Source organism: Anabrus simplex, chromosome 7 (genome assembly GCF_040414725.1).
Source record: "Anabrus simplex isolate iqAnaSimp1 chromosome 7, ASM4041472v1, whole genome shotgun sequence".
Taxonomy (NCBI): Eukaryota; Metazoa; Arthropoda; class Insecta; order Orthoptera; family Tettigoniidae; genus Anabrus; species Anabrus simplex.
The window spans coordinates 71,414,661-71,434,795 of record NC_090271.1 but is presented as its reverse complement, the minus strand read 5'-3'; the positions used below and the strand labels follow the sequence as shown (position 1 = coordinate 71,434,795).

Here is a 20,135-nt window from a genome sequence, read left to right as displayed (position 1 = left end):
CTCCAACTAATTTTTTCTTCCCCCCCCCCCCGCCAACCCCGCTGACCCTTTCCGACTCTTACTCACTTCACTTGTTACCTTCTTATCTGTGTTTCATATACTTGCTCTTCAACTCCCTTATCCCCTCCTTGCTTAAAACTTATCTTGCTTCAGTTCTGTCATGTCTCTTTTAAGTCATATATTAAAAACGTCCACACGCACCTCCCTTTTCCTCACTTCTACTTCCCATCAACCTACTGCATTTACTCCTTCCAAACCAGCCAAAACTCCTGGCCAGGGTGAAAGCGTAACCTTCAAGGTGGCCCGCCCCTCCCCTTTAGGGAGGGGAATGAAAACTTAGGGGAAAAAAGCCTCCAAGGTATGCATTAGCCATGCGTCTTGATAGGTGTCCTATTTACCAACTGATGAGCCCAACTTAGCACAATGAGATGAAACGCTGGCAACCAGGAATGAGTTAGCTGGAAAATTTATAATGTCCAATAATGGACCAACTATATTGGTATTATAAATGTACTCATTCAGAAAAAATATTTCAGGTTCCCTATGGGAATCAACATCTTTATCATCTGATGGCCAGGCAGGCATCAGTTTTTGAAAATGAGTCAGTCTCTCATAGTGCATTGGCACTGCCGGTGGCTCCAAGTAGCCTACGTAGTGGCGTCCATGGTATGCACTAGCCATGCATCTTGGTAGGTGTGCTCTTTACCAACCGATGAGCCCAACTTAGCACACTGGGGTGAAACGCTGGTAACCAGGAATGAGTTAGCTGGAAAATTTATTATGTCCAATAACGGACCAACTATATTGGTATTATAAGTGGTATGTTCTGAGCTGTCAGTGGAGAGATGGCGTGGAATGACATTTGTAGGCGAATAAGTCTGAATGGTGTCTTTAAAAGTAGGAAAGATCACAATATGAAGATAAAGTTGGAATTCAAGAAGACAAATTGGGGCAAATATTTGTTTATAGGAAGGGGAGTGAGGGATTGGAATAACTTATCAAGGGATATGTTCAATAAATATCCAATTTCCTTGAAATCATTTAAGAAAGGGCTAGGAAAACAACAGATAGGGCATCTGCCACCTGGGCGACTACCCTAAATGTAGATCAGTATTGATTGACTGATTCCCTTTTCCATATTCTCTCTGGATAGGGTAGTGTACCAAAGCCTTTATTGCTTTATTGCTATCCGTATAGGTAAAAATTAAATAGTAATCATGATACCTCATCTCTTGCCACCCATATTCATCTTTATCTTTTTGTCTTTTCCCTTTTCCTGTGTTTATTTGACTTTCCTTTTAACCCACACTTCTGACGTCAAGACTGAAGACCTGTAAAGATCTTTCCTTGAAATCATTTAAGAAAGGGCTAGGAAAACAACAGATAGGGCATCTGCCACCTGGGCGACTACCCTAAATGTAGATCAGTATTGATTGACTGATTCCCTTTTCCATATTCTCTCTGGAACACCTGTCAATAAGTGTTGAAGTCTGCCATCCTGACGAAGCTAGGGATAAGAAACAAACTCATCGGGGCCTGAGAGGAAATGGATGTAGAAGAATTTGGATTGATGAGGAGAGAGCCTGTTTGCAGGGTGGCCACGAAGTAAGGGGTAAATGTTTGACGGGGAATTTAAAAACCCAACAAAATATTATAACTTTGATTTTCTACATAGCCACCAACTTGGGCTCCATTAGAGGCGATGCATGCTTGAAGGCTTAATCGACGTTTCCGCACGCCTTTCTGCAGAACTCGATGGGAATTTTTCTTTTTCTTTTTGCTATTTGTTTTACGTCGCACCGACAGAGATAGGTCTTATGGTGACGATGGTATAGAAAAGGCTTAGGAATGGGAAGGAAGCGGCCGTGGCCTTAATTAAGGTACAGCCCCAGCATTTGCCTGGTGTGAAAATGGGAAACCACGGAAAACTAACTTCAGGGCTGCCGACAATGGGGTTCGAACCCACTATCTCCCGGATGCAAGCTCACAGCTGCGCGCCCCTAACCGCACGGCCAACTTGCCCGGTTCGATGGGAATTAAATTGAACTCCTTGGTAACAGCCTGGCACAGATGAGCTTCAGTTTTGATAGCATGTTTGTATACTTTATCCCTTAAATACCCACAAAAAAGAAATTAGATGCAGCATGCCAGTTAGATGTTGCAGAGAGAGTAAGGTGTAATTTGATTTGTCTTGATATCTATCTGAAAACACAAGAAAAATTTTAATGTGCCTAATTTTTTTAAAAATTTCATGTGACTATTCCTAGCCTGGTGCAGCCCTTGTAAGGCAGACCCTCCGACAAGAGCGGGCAGCATCTGCCATGTATGGGAAACTAAGTGTTTTTGGGGCAGAGGATAATGTTGTGTGTGATATAAGAGTTGCAGGGGTGTTGGGGACAACACAGACATCCAGTCTCTGAGTCAAAGGAATTGAACCCGAGGCCGTCTGAACTGAAAGCCACTACGCTGATCATTCAGTAGACCGTTCAGCCAAGGAACTGGACATGTACCTAAATAAAAAGGCTATTGAGGGTTTTGTGACTAAAAATTTATGAATGTTGCCATGCTTTACAAAACTGTCCAAATATATGACTAATAACTGGAGAAAATGTCTGTAGAAAATACATGCAGGAGACAGCCAGACTTGATAAGGGATCAAAGAAGTCCGAAAGTACAGCTGCAGAGCAAAAGAAGCAGTTATGAGAGCTGCGCAGTGCTGACCTCCTGTAAAAACAAGTGTCATTGTAAATCATACATCTCGTGTCATTCACCATTGAATGAAATTAAATGAAAATCCACAGCCTGTTTCCAGTCATTAGACCGGGTCAGCAATGGAATGAATGAAGCCCCCATCTAGCGGCAAAGATAGGAATTGTGCTAGCTGCTGAAGCCTGTCGCACTCCTCTGGGGCAATGATTAATGAGATGAAATGAAACAATATTGAAGAGTATTGCTGGAATGAAAGATGACAGGGAAAAGTGCAGTACCCAGAGAAAAACCTGTCCCGCCTCCACTTTGTCCAGCCCAAACCTCACATGGAGTGACCGGGATTTGAACCACGGAACCCAGCAGTGAGAGGCCGATGCACTGCCGCCTGAGCTATGGAGGCTTCCGTATAATCACCATTGTTCAGTAAAATTTTGACAATCTCTAAACATTGTGTAGATGAAAATTTTAATGAATAAATAAAACAATGTTAATATTTCAGCTTGTTATTCAATTTTAAGTACAATACATGAGAGGCATTTTACATAAACAACTCTAGCGGGTGTATGTTCCAAATTTATTTTTCTTGAAGTAAACCACCGCTCAGTTTTATTCGCATTACTTAAACTGACGTCTTTGGAGGTGCAAGTTTCATTATGCATTCTGGAATTCTGGAGAAATTATTGAGGGAGAGCATCTGCCTATTTCTGAGTGCTGGAAGCTAGACTCTGAGTACAGTCTTTCTTCCTTGCAATTAAAGTTGATGGAATTCATCTCTATTTCAGTCACTCACCATTGATCTGCATTTAGGGTTGTATCTCAGATGGCAGATTCCCTAACAGTTCTTTACCTAGTCTGTTTTTAAATGATTTCAAAGCATTTGGAAATTTATCAAACATCTCCTTTAAAAAATTATTCCAATCCCTAATTCCTCTTTCTATTGATGAATATTTGTCCTTTAGAATTCCAACTTTATTTTCATTGATCTTTTCTACTCTTAAAAACCCAACTCAAGCTTATTCGTCTACTTGTAATTCCAAGCCATCTCACCACTGACAGCTCGAAACATACCAGCAGCTTGTCTCTTTACTTCCAAGTGTTCCCAGCCCAAAGTTTACAACATTTTCGTAACACTACTCTTTTGTTGGAAATCACCCGGAACAAGTTGAGCTGCTTTTTCTTGGATCTTTTACAGCTCTCTTATCAAGTAATACTGGTGAGGGTCCTATACACTAGAACCACACTTGCCTCTAGACGTAAACAAGCAGGAAACTGGTGGGTGGTAGCCAGTCCATCGGTTTCCTCAACTTTTAACCTGGTGGTCCAGATGAGGGTGTGCATGCTTAGTTAAGGCAGATTTATCCAGTTGATTCAAATGACAGTGACTCTTGCGGTAATTTATTCTGGTGTTATTAGTGCACTTGGTAGTTTTTATGTCCACAAGAACAATGAATGTAATAAACTCAAAGCTGGAGAGACATTCTCATGGTGTCTTGGGTGAACATCACTGCTTCTGGTGGTGACAAAGACAATATTGAGGACTTAACTGATCTGGTTAGAAATGAATGATATTAAAGGTGCATCAGCTGTTTCTTCCTGTGGATTGGGCTATTCTTATGGGTAATTTGAGGGCTGAGAGGCTCTTAACACGTTCCTTGCAGTTCAGGTCACCATGCGTCCCGAAGCATGTTACTCTTCACAGTAGGTGCGAACTTCTCAAAATCGTGGAGTAAATACCTATGTCCTAGTTGCACATTTATGACTAATGGCAACATCGTTTTCATATTGAAGTAAAGGATCAAGGCATCCTGCTAGTTTCAGTCGGCCCACCAGTGACTCGAAGGAGTCTTTTTGCATCTTCCATTTATTGTTGATAAACTTAAGCATAATAGGTATTTGATTTAATTCTGCATTGACTTGTCTAAACCTATAAAAGAACTATTTTAAATAGCTTTTTAATAGATTCTTCCATTCATATCACTTCAGGTCACTCTGTGTTCAGATTGTCTAACCTACCTTCTTTGCGGGAATCACTTAGCGTGATTATGGCGAATGAAGCCTACAGTGTTCCTGCCTTCAGGTGGCAGATTGTTGTTTGATATGAAGAGTACCACCCCTTTGATATCTCATGTAACCCATTCCTATTTACATTGCTCTATGGCAGGGATGGTGAACCTTTTCCAACTAGTGTGCCATTTTAACTCTGGTTTATTATTCTCATCTGTTGACTGTGCCACTTGTTGTTTTCCATCTCCATTACGAGATGTCTACAACCTACACACCCCCCCCCCCCCCCTCACAACTTTCTTTCAATTTCCCAATTATGTTTCATAATACGTTATTTATTTATTTATTTATTTATTTATTTATTTATTTATTTATTTATTTATTTATTCATTCATTTATTGAGTTATTTATTTATTATAAATATTTGCATAACGGGTGCAATATATCTTGTAAATACTTCCTCCATTAGCTTCATTATCTTCCCATGTTGTAGTTTGTACGCTCAACAATTAAACTAATTTCTCCCTCATCACATTTCTATAAGGAAATCTAAAAAAAAAAAAAAAAAAAAAAAAAAAAAAAAAAAAAAAAAAAAAAAAAAAAGCTATCCTTGTTTGTAAGGTCACATTCATGCTTTCATCAAAACATACTGCATATATGTGAGAGTTATCCAAATTAGCTTTCAACTGCTCCAAAACTTCTTCACTCATTTTTATTATTCTATCCTTGACAGCAGTTCAGCTGGCTGGGATTCCTTTAATCTTGTTAATTATTAGTTGTTTGTTAGGGAAATTTTCAAATGATGTGACGGACGTCAATAAGAAATTTTCTTTCAACAACTCACTGTCAGAAATATTTCCCATGCATGCTGTACTATGGAGTGAGACAGATAGGAAAAGCTGCCCTGATATTATTCCTGGGCCGGAAAGATGATACAAAAGAACTAGTTTGTTTGTGTAATGTTGGATGTTTTGTGAAACAAACTCTCTTCTTTCTTCATTTGAAATGGAACAAACATTTGAATGACCAGTCTCAAAATTGCGCTTTACATTAAATATGGGGGATGAAACTGTTTTCGAACACAGGCAATACATCTTTTTAACAGTTCGAATTCCCTTGGCCAGTGTTCATGAAAAATACGGTCACCACCTTTGTTCAGTTTCTGTTTTTTTCGGCACCGAAAACATATTTGCGATGTCTGTATACAAAACCACTAGAAAACGACACTATCTCACTTGACTTTCGGACCTATCAGTGTAGCAGTGTTGCCATATTGCACGTCCGAATGGAACTAGTATTTAGATTTTCGATATTTATTTCTTACACGTGAAACACTGTAAGATATGCACTGTCTGTAGTACGAGATGTATATATAAAATATTATGTTCATGTGGCATGTCACCGAAATCGTGTCCACGTGTCACTAGGTGACATAGGTGGCATAGGTTCCGCCATCCCTGCTCTAAGGTAAGAGAATATAAATTCTCAGATTTTTATATATTGGAGTAAGTGGCATGTTTATTGTCTTCCCTAGATCATAAGTTTGCGTCCTTATTTTTAAGCATGGACCCTTCACATCAAAGAACGAGAAACTATAATATTTACTTCCGGGGTCATTTCTGGGTTTTGCACTTGTTGAATCAGAAAACTGTTGCAGAGGTAAATATGTTGGAATGTCTCCTCAACAAGAACACACACAACAAGTGCACCTGCATTGTTTTGGATTTCATAGCAGGGACTAACCAAAGTCAACTTTGTCAGATAATCCGGACCAATAATTCCTAAAGAGGACTTTGGGTTCATGGTGGGCCAATACAACATAAAATCAAATCGTAAAAACTCACTGCTGCAGGGAACATGTTAAGAAGCTCACAGAACAAAAAATTAGTGACCGTAGAGTGCACGCACAAATGGATCATTAAGCGTGTACAGATGGCAAAGCGAACGAGTCACATGCTCAACTGCACACGCACCAACTCTACAAGAGCATTAGGTGGTAGTGATCAGTGAGACATCGGTGTTTCAAGCAGGCAGTGTACGTCAATATGGGTAGATGTAAGGATGTGACAGAGTGGCAAAAAAAAGCAATCGTGTTCGGCTGTGCCCACGGCCATACAGGGCTAGAAGTTGCTGGAATTGTTGGTGTTTCACAGCGGACTAATCAACATGTCTACAAGCAGTGGTTTACTACATGTAGCCACAAAATGCAATGTTAGAATTGCGGTTGGAGAAAGATCCTACTGAGAGGAACCGGACATGCGTTTCACGGCTTGTAAATCAAAATCGCTTCCATACCAAACAGGAATTGCTGCACTCAGTGAATGAAGGTCCATCCCAACCTGTTAACGAGAAACATTACGATGGGAACTGCATGCAATGAACATCGCAAATTGATCACATCGCAAGAGTGATCATCGATCATATGACTTATAATTTTAACAAAATTTGCTAAAATTTAATTTTAAATGTCGTACCATACATCAATGTTTTTTAATGTGTCTTGCCAGTTTTAATAATATCTATTTTGTATTCTGATATATTAATGTTAATTTATTATACAGAGTTCGATAGCTGCAGTCGCTTAAGTGCAGCCAGTATCCAGTATTTGGGAGATAGTAGGTTCGAACCCCACTGTCGGCAGCCCTGAAAATGGTTTTCCGTAGTTTCCCATTTTCACACCAGGCAAATGCTGCGACTGTACCTTAATTAAGGCCACGGCCGCTTCCTTCCCACTCCTAGCCCTTTCCTGTCCCATCGTCCCCATAAAACCTATCTGTGTCGGTGAGACGTAAAGCAACTAGCAAAAAAAAAAAAAAAATTATAGCTGATGATGTCCCTTAGGGGATGAAACATCTACTAATATAATAAATTGTAAACTGTATTGAATAGGTGGACCAATTGTTTATAATATTCTATATTAGAGGCCATTGCTCACACAGGCACATAAAGCTGTGCATTTTTAGTGGGTTAGAAATCTTCGAACGTGGACAGTAGCTGACGGTGGAATGTAGTGTCATCTGCTGAATCACGTTTTTGCCTGAATTCCAATTATGCATGCCATTGAAGGCCAAATTAAGCATTTATTCCTGGATGTGTGCAAGGTCGGGTTAAAGCCGGAGGTGGATCTATGAAGTTTTGGGGGTGTTTTTCGTATTGTGGATTGGGCCCGCTCACTGAGGTGACCACTAGCATGAAACAGTATGTTTAAATAAACATTCTGGATGATCAGGTGTTGCCTTTCAGTTAACATCTGCATGATGTGTGTGTTACTGCTAACCCGATTTTTCAAGATGACAGCAGCAAAGTTCATCGGGCTGGATGAATATGTGATGCATATGAATATTCCCCCACCCTATTACAGTATATCTCGATTGACTGGCAAAATCACCTGACTTGAATCCCATTTAAAATCCCTAGAACATGTTGGAACAGCGGATAAAACACCAACATTATCTTCTCTGCGATTTGGTGAAAATGCATGATCAAATTCTCAGCGAGTGACTTAACCTGGATGCAACGTACCTGCACAACCTTGTGGACTCGCTTCCTACTTGAATCCAGATGGTTATAAAGTCCAGAGGCGGAATTACACAGCATTAAATGATGCTCGTATTGATTTCTCTAGGGGTGGCTAATTTTTTGTCCGGTGAGCTTATATTCCATGCTGTGGCTGTTCAATTGGAGACACAAGAAGATACAGTATTTGATTTCATGAGAGTAGAGTAATACAAAGGAACAAACAAGTGACAAATTAAGTCTTACATAGAAAGTTTGGAATATGAATCAGAATATATGATAGGATAAACACAATAATGGCAGAGTGTGAAGATGTCGATGTCCTTGTCCTTATATTTGCCCTTATCTCTTTTTCTATTGCTCCCACTTCCCACGTGCTGTCCTGTCTTTATGTGTATTCTATTGTGCTTATATTCCTGTTCCTAACATCCTATATGTCTTCCTGAGAACAGAGGCTGTGTTCAAACTTCTTGGCACAATGATAGAAAATCTTAGTTACCACTTTCTTCTGCTAGGATGATGATTGTAATCCTTCCAATTCCTCCTGAACATACAACAGTTTTGTCAAGGTCTGCTATAGAGTACATAAGGAGCAGGATAGCCAGTTGACATTGTCACTGTTTTCTGAACAAAGCAAGTGCAGTTCTAATCTGCCGGGCTGATTGGCTCAGATGGTTGAGCCTCTGACTCCAGCTTAGTACATTCGAACCTAGCGCAGTCTGGTGGTTTTTAAGGTGCTCAAATACATCCGCTTCATGTTCTTAGATTTTCTGGCACGTAAAAGTACTCCAGCAGGACTAAATTCCGGCACCTCGGCATCTCCGGAAAAACGTTAAGGTAGTTAGTCGGACATAAAGCAAATAGCAATATTTCAGTTCAAATCCTAGTCAATACATGTGAGATTTTAAAAATGAAAAGTCACATTCTTGTGATTTAGATTCAATGTAAAACTGGAGGCCTCGTGACTATGATCATGATACCAATAGATAACTCTACAAGCTTGCTTCCTTGTAGAGTAAATTAAATCTAGACATGTGTCAGAATGAAACTACCTACTTTGTTATAACCTGGAAGACAATACCTGTCTCGGTAATTACTTAATAAAATCCTTTTAAAAATGTTAGGCTGAGACAGTAGAAGCACTAGCCATCTGAGACCAAGTTGGCAAGTTTGATCCCAATTTGGTTCAGTTGTATTTGGAGGAGCCTTGTGTCCATAGATTTACTGACACATAAATGAAATACTCCAGGACAAAATTCTGGCACTTTGGGATCTCCAAAACCTATAAAAGTCATTAGTGAAATTTTGATTTTATAAAGAAAGAAAGAAAGAAAGAAAGAAAGAGAAAAAATAAAGAAAGAAAGAAAGAAATATAATAGTATAATTCAAACTTTTTTTATCAGAAACTTTCAACAAATATTCTTACAGTGTTCAAGAATACCCAACCAAAACTTGGAAATTTGTAATATGCAGATAGACTGTAAAACCTAAATTATAATATTAAAATCTAACTAAACAACTTTAAAAGTTATGGCATATAAACAAATTATCAGTAGGTTTTGTTCACATAGCTTTTAGCTTGTCTATTAAATATTTAATCACTCTAAGGTATTACTTTTAAATTTCTCCACAAGTCCAAGCGTCTTAATTAGATTTAAAATTAGTCATGTAAGGCATTTCTTATGAGAGAGAAAGTAAGTCATTTAATTTTTGCAGGAAGTATGTTGTAAAATTTATGCCAGCTTGAACGTTCAATTTGATTTATATTGCTCTGTTTTCAGGTTTGTGGGCAGTCAAGAAACCAATGAGAGCAACATGGCAGTCATGGAAGTTACACTCCCATCTGGCTTCACCGTTGATTCAGATGCTCTCCCTAGTCTCAGGGTCTCACAGAATGTTAAACGTGTAGAAACTAAGGAAGGGGACACTGTAGTCATGTTATATTTTGATAAGGTAAGGTAATTCTCTTCATTGGTATATCCTAGGTGAAAGGAGTGATGCTGCTTGTGATACAAGTACTGTGAAATGTTTCATGTGTTTTACTTCAATATTTCATACTCGTATAATAAGGGAAACCAATAGTAGATGTACATTAGAATAAATGAGGCATAGTAAGTTAGTAAAAAGATATAATGGCTGTAAAAATTAAATGTAGTTTAAATAAGATTCTGAATTTCATACCTTTGTAAAGAAACAGCATGTTGAAAGACCGTAGAATTTTCTAATTTCATTTTCTAAAAAAAAAATTAAAAAGGGAAAATTGAGGACTGCACTTCCTTCAAATGGTTCCCAAGAATCAAATAAGAGGGCTGTTTCTTTGTTACTGGCAACACTAGTATATTCACCAGGAAATGGAACCAAGGTTTCTTGCATGTATACACATGACTTACCTCCCATTGGCTGTACAGCTGGATTAAAACTGAATGTGCCCACAGCCGTGCAGCTCTGAAACACCAATCAAACGAATGGTGTCATTATGGGTTCCCATGAAAGTCAAAAGTATGTCAGAACCCCAGCAGTATGAAGGTGATGGAGATTATGGTGTACAACTGTGATGGGGTTCGTTATCCTCTTAACAAATACCGTACCCCAAGGACACACTGTGGATGCGCAGTATTACTGTTCATTTTTGGAACATCACCTGCGAACAGCATTGCACAAGAAGCAATGGCATTTTCTGCAGACACCTCTCACCATTTTGCAGGAAAAGGCTCGGGCACATGTCGCACAACTGGTGGCTAATATATACACTCGATGGGGCCCTAAGATTTTGATTTGATATCAGTGAAGGAAGTGCTTCATGGCATCCGCTTCTGGACTGTTTCTGAAGTTCTGCAGATGATAGACTGCTCCGTTCACATCAGCCAGAGAACAGTTTCTCCTGCAGGGATACTGTGGCTTCCATATTGTTGGCTATGGGTTCTACACAAAGCTGGGAACTAAACTGAGCGTTTATAGAAGTTTCATAGTTCTTTTGTATCTGTTGTAATTAAACATTCGCTCTCATAACCGACCAAGGTCAGATTAGGTTTCAAGCAAAGCAAAGCAAAGTCATCTCCTTACAGGCCATGAAGGCCTTTGGAGTGGTGGAAGGTAAAGGCTTCCACTATTCGTAACCACGGCACGTGATGGGGTAGTGTGGTTAGCTCTACACCCGGCCGCCTTTGCCCCCGGAAATTAACCTGGTACTCATTTTTGGTGTAGGCTGAGTCAGATTAGGTTTCACGTGTGTAAAATGCCATATCCGACCTTAGCCGGATTTGAATTTGCGCCAACTTTTTATGTTCAAATGTATGTTAGATAACACAGTATATCAGTTTGCTGGTAGATAGCAGGCAAATGAACATTTTACTACAGCTTCGGGTTATTTCCCACATTGTGAGATGTGTGCCAGCCCCAAGATTTGTAAAGTGTGTGGTTGGAATTTAAGGGGCACCGATTGATAAAACTAATAGTTATGGGAAGTAAAAAATCGTACTAGATCGTCTTGTAAAGGTATGTATACCTTTTTGAGATTTTTAGGGTTTATAGTATAAAGGAGTGATACTGAGTTAAAGCCATGTGTTACATGAAACCTAGCAAGTCAGGGTGGCATCCAAACATTTTTGGGCTGCGTGGTTAAATACCCGTGGAGGGAACTGGGAGTGAATGTGTTAATAGTTACTACTGCTATTAGCCGCTCCTGCATGTATGGCAACTAATGCAAAATCTTGGAATGTTGCAGTTCCTTTGGAAAGTTTGGTGTGAACCTTACCTACGCACCATGTTCTGGTATTTGCCGAACTTTTTTTAATTAGAATACTTCCTGTTGAGATGAGGTCACTGAATGGGAAGTTACACTTCATCAAGCCGTACACTCAGAATATCACAACAGACTATCCTGTGTGTAGTAAGACAGAACAAAGAAACATAAACTTTATTCTCCTAAACATTTTTAACAAAAATAGGCCTTCATCAAAGTGTTTGCTTTGAGACATGCTGTATGAAGAGTAGAAGTAAACAAGAGAAGCTCCCTTCAAATTCTGTATCTCTTGCATTTAAGTAATCATATGTTATTGGGTATTCAGCCCAAAGGCTGGTTTGATCCTCTACAGCTCCATCAACAGCTGTCATAGATAGCCTAGGTGTCACTGAACAGGCATACTAGGGAAATGAGAAGTGAGGTACAGTAGTTTCCTGTTGCTTTCCTCCCTGAACCAGAAGTTGCTATTATATATCAGTCTGCCATGCCCACTGTAATGCATGCTCCAACTGACCCTATGAGCGATATTTTCACACCATTCATAACAGAGACTTGCTGCATAAAGAACGATGTTACTAGAATTGCTCATACCTCGGTCACTTTCATATTGTCAAAGCCAAGGATGAGACTGAGACATGTCAATGAAAGTAACAAATTTATTCTAGCCCATACCAGAAGACATAGTGCACTGTAAACACTACATCCTGCCAGCAAAGTACTTTATTTGAGTTTGAGATTAGTTTTAAATTTTTTCAGCCTTAAGAACAGATAGCAATGTTAATGTACTTTTCCAGAAAAATAGATACAAGTAGAGTTCTGTAACCAGTCAAATTTATTCAACTGCTAAGGGATAAAATTGCTGCCAAGACAGAAGGTATACCAGTTGTTTTCTTTTTAAATGAGATTGTATATCTTCATCAGCAGGTGAAGCTGTTTCATTCCACAAGAACCTGACTGCAACATATTAGTGTTTTATCTTATATTATGATCATTTAACCAGCTGGCTGATATTTACAGACCAAAGTCAAAATACAGTTCAAGGCAGTACTATAAGTTAACTAAATTCTTAGGGCTCAAGAATAAGGTGCAGAAACATTTCAGATTTCAAGTTGGTGCTAACTGATTGTCTATCAACAACAACAACAAGACAATAAAGGCCAACTCAGGGCAGCTGGCAATAATGCCATTGAGAGATATTAATTGCAACTTGGCAGTGACAATGTGGATGGGGCCAGTAGCAAGCAAAATAATAACTCTGGTGAAGCCTGAAGAGAAGTTAATTGTAGACACTGGCACCAGTGATGTTGGAATTGGTGGGGTGCTCTCAGATATCCAGGATGGACAGAAAAAAGTGACGGCGGACTGCAGCAAGACTTTATTCAAGGCTGAGAGGAGCTACTATGTAACCCACAGTGAGTTACTGGTTGTCACGAAGACGCTGCAGCACTTCCACAAATACCTGTATGGTCAGCAATTTCCTCTGCACAGGCTGCTCAGTGGGTGCAACACCTCCAGGAGTAAAACTTCACTGTCAAACAGGATTCAAGGAAGATTAAAGTGTGGCTATACCGGCCTGTATGGACAAAGGGAAGGTCCCTACACAGCTACCACTAGGATTAACAACATAGTCTGCTTGATTCAGGAAAATGATGGTCGTTCACCTAGACGGATTTGAGGGATCATTGTGACAATGAAGGCAGACTTTGAGTGGTAGGTGATAATGCCAGTGGGACAAAGTAGCTGCACACTGGCAACAGTGTGGATAGGGTCAGCAGCAAGCAAAATAATAACTCTAGTGAACTGTTGAGACCTGCAATTAGGAAGCATCTAGAAGAAGCTGGAAGCTGATTAACAGTGGACCAGGTGCTCAGGCCTTTGTTAAGAGCACAACCAGTTGGTTCCAAGCGAGTGAGTCTTGAGTACATCAGTTGCGAGTAAAAGTAAGCAGTATGAAATGATCGCGAGTCCATGATGAGTCATTCATAGGGAGTAAGTCTGTCAAATGGCTTTGCGAAGCTAGCTGTGAACTATTCTGAAATGACACTGCACTGTGAGGAACCATGTGAATAATAGGAGTTCAACATGCTGGTGTTTGTGTGTTATGATCATGAGTAAAGTGTTGACTGACAAACTCAAACGCAGGTGAACTTGTAATTAACACATCAACTGTAAACAGTGATTCATAAATTTAGTGAACACTAAAACATGCTACCTCTGTGTGCAATAATTATATAGTTTTAAGGACCCCGATACCCCATCGCAGTAATTAATAGTTGATGAATCTCCCTTCATCTAGCATCAATCTTTTGAAAAATATAAGTTTTACATCCCACTACCAACTTGTGTGGTTTTCAAAGACTTATGGGTGCCAAAACTTTTTATCACAGAAGTTTTTATGTACCAACAGGAGACTGCTGTATTTGAGCACATTCAAATACCATAAGACTGGGCTCAGATTGAATAAATCTGCTAAAATGAGCTCAGGCAGTCAGTATCATTTGAGCTACTCAGCCTGGATGATGATAATAACAATAATTTTAATAGAAACAAGTCCTGCTCTACGATTATTGGGCCTTGTAAAGGAACCAGAAAGTTAGAGCAGCTTATGGAAATCATGTTACAGGCATTATTCCTAACTCCTTGGGAGAGGATTTCTGCATAGTCTATTACTTCTGGGTTCTAAAAAACAAAAAATCTAGTATATCTGACAACACCAAGGAGAAATTCTATTGCAAACTGTGGAAGATGCTTATAACAATGGTGGCCAATTGTGAAGGCTGTGAAGATGAGTAAAGTAAGCAGGAGTAACATAATTTTACATGTTCTAGAACCACTGTTAATCATAAATTAATTCTCTACAGAATAACTGAGAGCAAATTCCTTGCTTATAAAACACGTTATATGGCAGAATAGTTTAACTGCAGTGTGCATTATTGAGAAATGTTTTAATAAAAGAAATAAAATTGCCAATAATTTTGATAGAGGTTATTTTTTCTTTTGCAGATGATGAGAGAGGAGTTCTGCCCAACAGTATCAGCCTTCAGGACTCACAAAGTGGCCAAACAGAAGCCTGTTCCAGTCACAATCTATGATTACTATGACTCCTGTAAGTTCCACTTCATTTTAGACCTGTCCAGCATGTTATATCCACTACTGAAGATTTCATGAAGTTTCTTTTAATGTATTTATCATCATCACTGTCTTCTTGATCATTACAGACATACAAACATAGTAGCATATCATGAATGTTCTATTGTTGGTGAGAGAAATTACTGTATCTTAATTTGTGCATTATTCCCATCAAAGGGGTAATTTTCCTGCTTCAAATCTGTTTTGATGTAGCAACTAAATGAACCTTAAAACTGAAGGATCTTGAAGTCTACTTTTCATCGGAGCAGTATGAGATTTTATTTCAAAGGTTAGCACTCTCAAGGTATCCCTTTCCTTAGCATTGTATATCGCATCATTCAAATGCATGTTGTTCTCTAAAATAGGCTAACTTTTAAGTTTTTCAGTCTGTCAAAACACAAATTATAACACTTAGAACACTTTAACACACCTGTAATTTTAAAAAAAAATCCCTTTTGTAGCCTATCATTTATCACTAAAAATAGTCATACAAAGTACTCTTTAATTCTTTGTTGCACATTTTTTCATCCAAAATTCATTAGTTTTCTAATACACATCAAAACAAATAGACCATAGCCATGTATCACTTCCCTCTCTCTTGGCTGAACAGAGTTGGTCCTCTTATCCTTTCACAAACTCCCCTACCAAAAAGTTTGTATTACCAAGCCAATCGAAGCACTTGACATGGATTCAGTGAAGCTTTTGTCACTGGAAGTAACGGTCATGAAGCTTGTTTAAGATCAGTACAGAAATTTTTTATCAAAGTTACTAAAGTGGCAAAAATGGACTTCTATGTTCAAATAATTTGTTCTGTAATATCATCAGTTTATAGTCGGTGACAAGTTCACACAATGTAAACAATATTGTACACTAGCCATCGTACCTGTAATTGATGGGTTACTGTTTGTGCAATTGAGGCAGTAAAGTGACAGAACACTTGGACTAACAGCGGTGTTTACTGGGGGCTACCAAGGCTATCGGTGATGCCCAAACCTCAAATGTGAACGATGGAAATCTAAAGCACATTATAATGTAAGCATCTGACACATTGTCCCATTCACAAAACTTGAAGGCAATGAGGAAAAACATTGCAAGTATTTCTGAGAGCAAGGCATCAGAGACTGATCTTGCAGCCCAGGCTCTGCATCCCTCTCCCCTCAAACCATCTCGCACGGATCGCTGCTGTATGAGTATGACTGATAGGTGCAGGGACTGGGGTGGGGGGGGGTAGGGTAGGTGTGCTAGGCTTTGCTCCATCAGATCACCACTGCTATCAAACAACCATGTATTCCTTATCATACATACTTCTGACTTAATTATACAAATAACAGAGTGCTCGTATTTTACTCCCATTTACTTCTACATCCTTGTAGGGAGCCGATGACCTTAGATGCTAGGCCCGTTTAAACAACAAGCATCATCATCATCATCATCATCATCATCATCATCATCCTTGTAGGAAGACACTGCAGGGCTGCTGTTATAGGAGTAATATAGTTTTCTTTTTATAGGTAGATCTGCTAAAATAAAATGCAATCTTTCAGGTTTAGTGTTCTCTTTTGTTGGCTGGAATTAAACCTATGATCGGGCGTTGGACACCACCACTGATTTCCCGAGAAATTTTTATTTAAGAATAATAATGAATAATAATAATAATCATAATAATGAATGGCAAAGACGTCATAAACACCCAGTTCTCAAGCCAGGGGAATTAACAGTAAGAGAAGGTTGATTCTGAGAATCCAACGGGGCCATCGGACCAAAGACAAGCATTCTATCTATTTTGCCACAAAGCCGAACTTTAATTTGCTAAACCGTCTCCATAGCTATCTCCACTGATCAGGTGTTGAGTATTGACAGAAGCAGAGAGGCCAGGGCAGTAGCTTGTGAAGCAGCCTTGACAACACAGCAGGCTTCTCGGTTGGCTGTTGGCTGCAGCTCAAAACGCTTAATGCTTGACGTTCACTAACCCAACCATCGAAAAGGGGTAACCTAAGTCTAGTGGTAGCCCATGTCTTGATTGCAGCATATGTCACTGTAGACTAACAATAGTTAGTCAGTGTAATGCATAGTTAAGCTTTAGAGACTTAGGACATTGTAGCCCATCAGTCACATTTTGTTTTCTTAGAGCTCTGTAGCAGCCACCTCCCTTACCTTCATTTTTCAAGTGATCACGTTCTTCCTTCTAATTTCCAAAGTCTTACTGGTCATCGTGCCTAATGACCAAGTGGATTTGCAGTTTATTTAAACAATCACTATGAACCATACCAACCTACAGCTGCTGTAAGACCTGCCGTTTACATATTACCAGCAGCATCACCAGCAAGTATATGTGTACCTATATGAAACTAGGATAGGTGAATAAGCTCTCTATTGTATATACCATAATTAAGCTGTTATAAATTCTGTATATCTCATTGTAAGGCTCATTGATTCATTTTCAGTATGCTCTAAAAACAAACTTTTACCTATTATTTGATAAAATGGAAATTAAGTGCAAAGTTTATATTGCATTTCAGCACGTCGTGCCCGCCAATTCTATGAGCCCCGGATAGCCACGCTCTGCGACATCTGTGAGGGGGAGGACTGTGGAGATGTGTGTTCCAGTCAACCAAACCGCCAGAACTTGGGTGACAACTCTACAGCAGGAAGTGGGGCTGTTCATCCACTCAACTGGTTAATTGCTACACTTGTGTTAGTGCGAGTGATAATGAGTGAACATTAATTTATAAGATGCAGTATATCTCAGTATACTACAAACATTTTTCATCCAACATCCAGTTTAAAAAATATATATTTTGCTCCACTACTACTGTTCTCCTGTGTTTCCTATAAAAGTGCTCTTATTGCTCCATTTTATCTGATACCTGTTCAGGTATCATAACCTGCATGGAGACTCTAAGAACATTGGGAAATTTATTGGTAAAGCTAAGAAGATATTAATATAGTTATTCCCTTCATCATTCTTATGAAGAAAATGTACAGGCATAAGATAAAATTTAATATTGTAAATAAATTGTGTAACATAAGGAGTTAAAATACAGAGATTGATTTTCTAGATTTCTAGACTTCCGCAGTGTTGGCTAGTGCCTTCAGAGTTGTTAATAAAAAAATTAAAATGCTAACTCCATGGAATTTTATGTTAATGACGCAAAACAGAAATAAAGACTTTATAAACCAAATACTTTATATGTTGATCAAAAATCTCTGAATGATCACATAAATGTTAAAATTTGACCTGTGAAAGTCAATTGTGTGAACATGTAAACTTCACAAAACACAGGAAAGTAGCCTATTTCATTCATATTTATTAAACAACAAATGGTCTCATACAACCAATGTTGCCAGTTGACTACAAGTCACTAAAAATAGGCTCAAATATCACCAGAAAGTTGCTCAAGTTTACTCTAGTTTACTGATAATAAGCAGACCTATTGTATAATAAGACACAAGAAATGGACATAATTAAAATTCTGGAAGAAGGGAGTGGTGGTGGTGGTGATTTTTGTTTTAAGAGGAAGTACAACGAGGTAATCATCCTTTCTGAACAAATTAGTGGAAAAGAAATTTAAAATATAAAACAAAATTATTTATTCAACGAAGGAATTTTGAAACACAGTACAAAATAAAACAAAATACAATTATAGAATTAGGCCGAAAAGATTACTAGCGTATCAAAAGGGAACGTACGTTATCAAAAGGGAACGTACGTTCCCTGAATAAAAGTACACTTGTAATTTATATACCCTTGATAAGTCCACTGTCGCACATAAAGCGGATGACGAGATCAGCAGTAGTCGCGTCATCGGCTAGTATGCGTTCGAGTGTTTCCTGCAGGCCGACGCTCCATCTTAGGCCAGAGAGATCGGCGCACTCTGTGAGGATGTGGGCCACGGTGAAGCCGGCACCATAAGAACACACTGGGGGGTCTTCCCTCTTTAGGTCATAAGAGTGCGTGGATCGTAGATGACCTATCCTCAGCCTGCACAGTACTATGGCCTCTCTCCGTGAAGGTCGGAAAGAGGACCGCCACACAGTAGTTGTCTTCTTAATTGCTCTCAGCTTGCTGGGATTTCGGATATCTAGCCACTCCAATTCCCAGGACGCCAAGATGGTTCGACGTAGCTGGTCTTGGAGGTAAAAGTAGAGCTTCCTTTGCAGCTTCATCGGCAAGTTCGTTTCCCGCAATCCCAACGTGGCTTGGTAGCCACGCGAAAGTGATTCTGATGCCAGCATCCATTAACCTGGCTAGAAGGTCATGTATCTGCTGTACCAGTGGGTTTTGCGAGAAACAGGTTTCAATAGACTGCAGAGACCTTAACGAATCGGTACACATAAAAAAGTGGCTTCTTTCGTCATGCAGTGCAAACTGCAGAACCTCTAAGATAATACCAATATAATGGTCCGTTAGGCCAGAGAGATCGGCGCACTCTGTGAGGATGTGGGCCACGGTGAAGCCGGCACCACAAGAACACACTGGGGGGTCTTCCCTCTTTAGGACATAAGATGGCGTAAAGCTATGCAGTATACACGCTACATACTTTAGGAAGCGAGATCTTCGTGCTCATATCATCAATGACGAAAGAGCAACCAACATTATCTCCGATTTTAGAACCATCCGTGAAGATCAGTCTCGCAGCCGGATATTGGTGAACAAAGTCCTGGAAATACCTCTGATAAACGGAGGAATCCGTGTTCACCTTGGGTCCACGGAGCAGATCTAGACGTATATCCGGTCGCGGAACCAACCACGGAGGTACCTCGCTAAGAGTTTGTTCAAGACAACCACCGATATTTATATTCAAATCATGACACAAGCTATCAATCCGAAACCCAACCGTCCGTGTGGCATTCGGCTGGTCTTGGCACCTCTGGTGGTATTGGGTACGATAGATGCATTGATAGCTTGGATGTAGCGGCATTTCATGAATTTTGGCAGCACGTGAGAAGTAACTGCTGCCTCCTTATCCATAAAGGTGGAACTCCCGCTGCAGCGAGTAAGCTGGGAATGGGACTAGTACGGAAAGCTCCCGTT

At 39.5% G+C, this 20,135-nt stretch overlaps 1 protein-coding gene across 3 annotated transcripts in view; it reads left to right on the top strand.

The window, feature by feature from the left end:
- The window catches only part of LOC136877698 (CD109 antigen), a 297,632-nt gene extending 279,350 nt beyond the window's left edge, over window positions 1–18,282 (top strand). For all 3 annotated transcript variants that reach the window (XM_068228581.1, XM_068228580.1, XM_068228582.1), the window contains exons 26-28: window positions 10,011–10,182; window positions 14,975–15,077; window positions 17,620–18,282. In XM_068228581.1, coding sequence (XP_068084682.1) covers window positions 10,011–10,182; window positions 14,975–15,077; window positions 17,620–17,825 — 481 coding nt within the window. In that variant the 3' untranslated portion in view covers window positions 17,826–18,282. The remainder of the gene's footprint in view (window positions 1–10,010; window positions 10,183–14,974; window positions 15,078–17,619) is intronic.
- The last annotated feature ends 1,853 nt before the right edge of the window (window positions 18,283–20,135 follow it).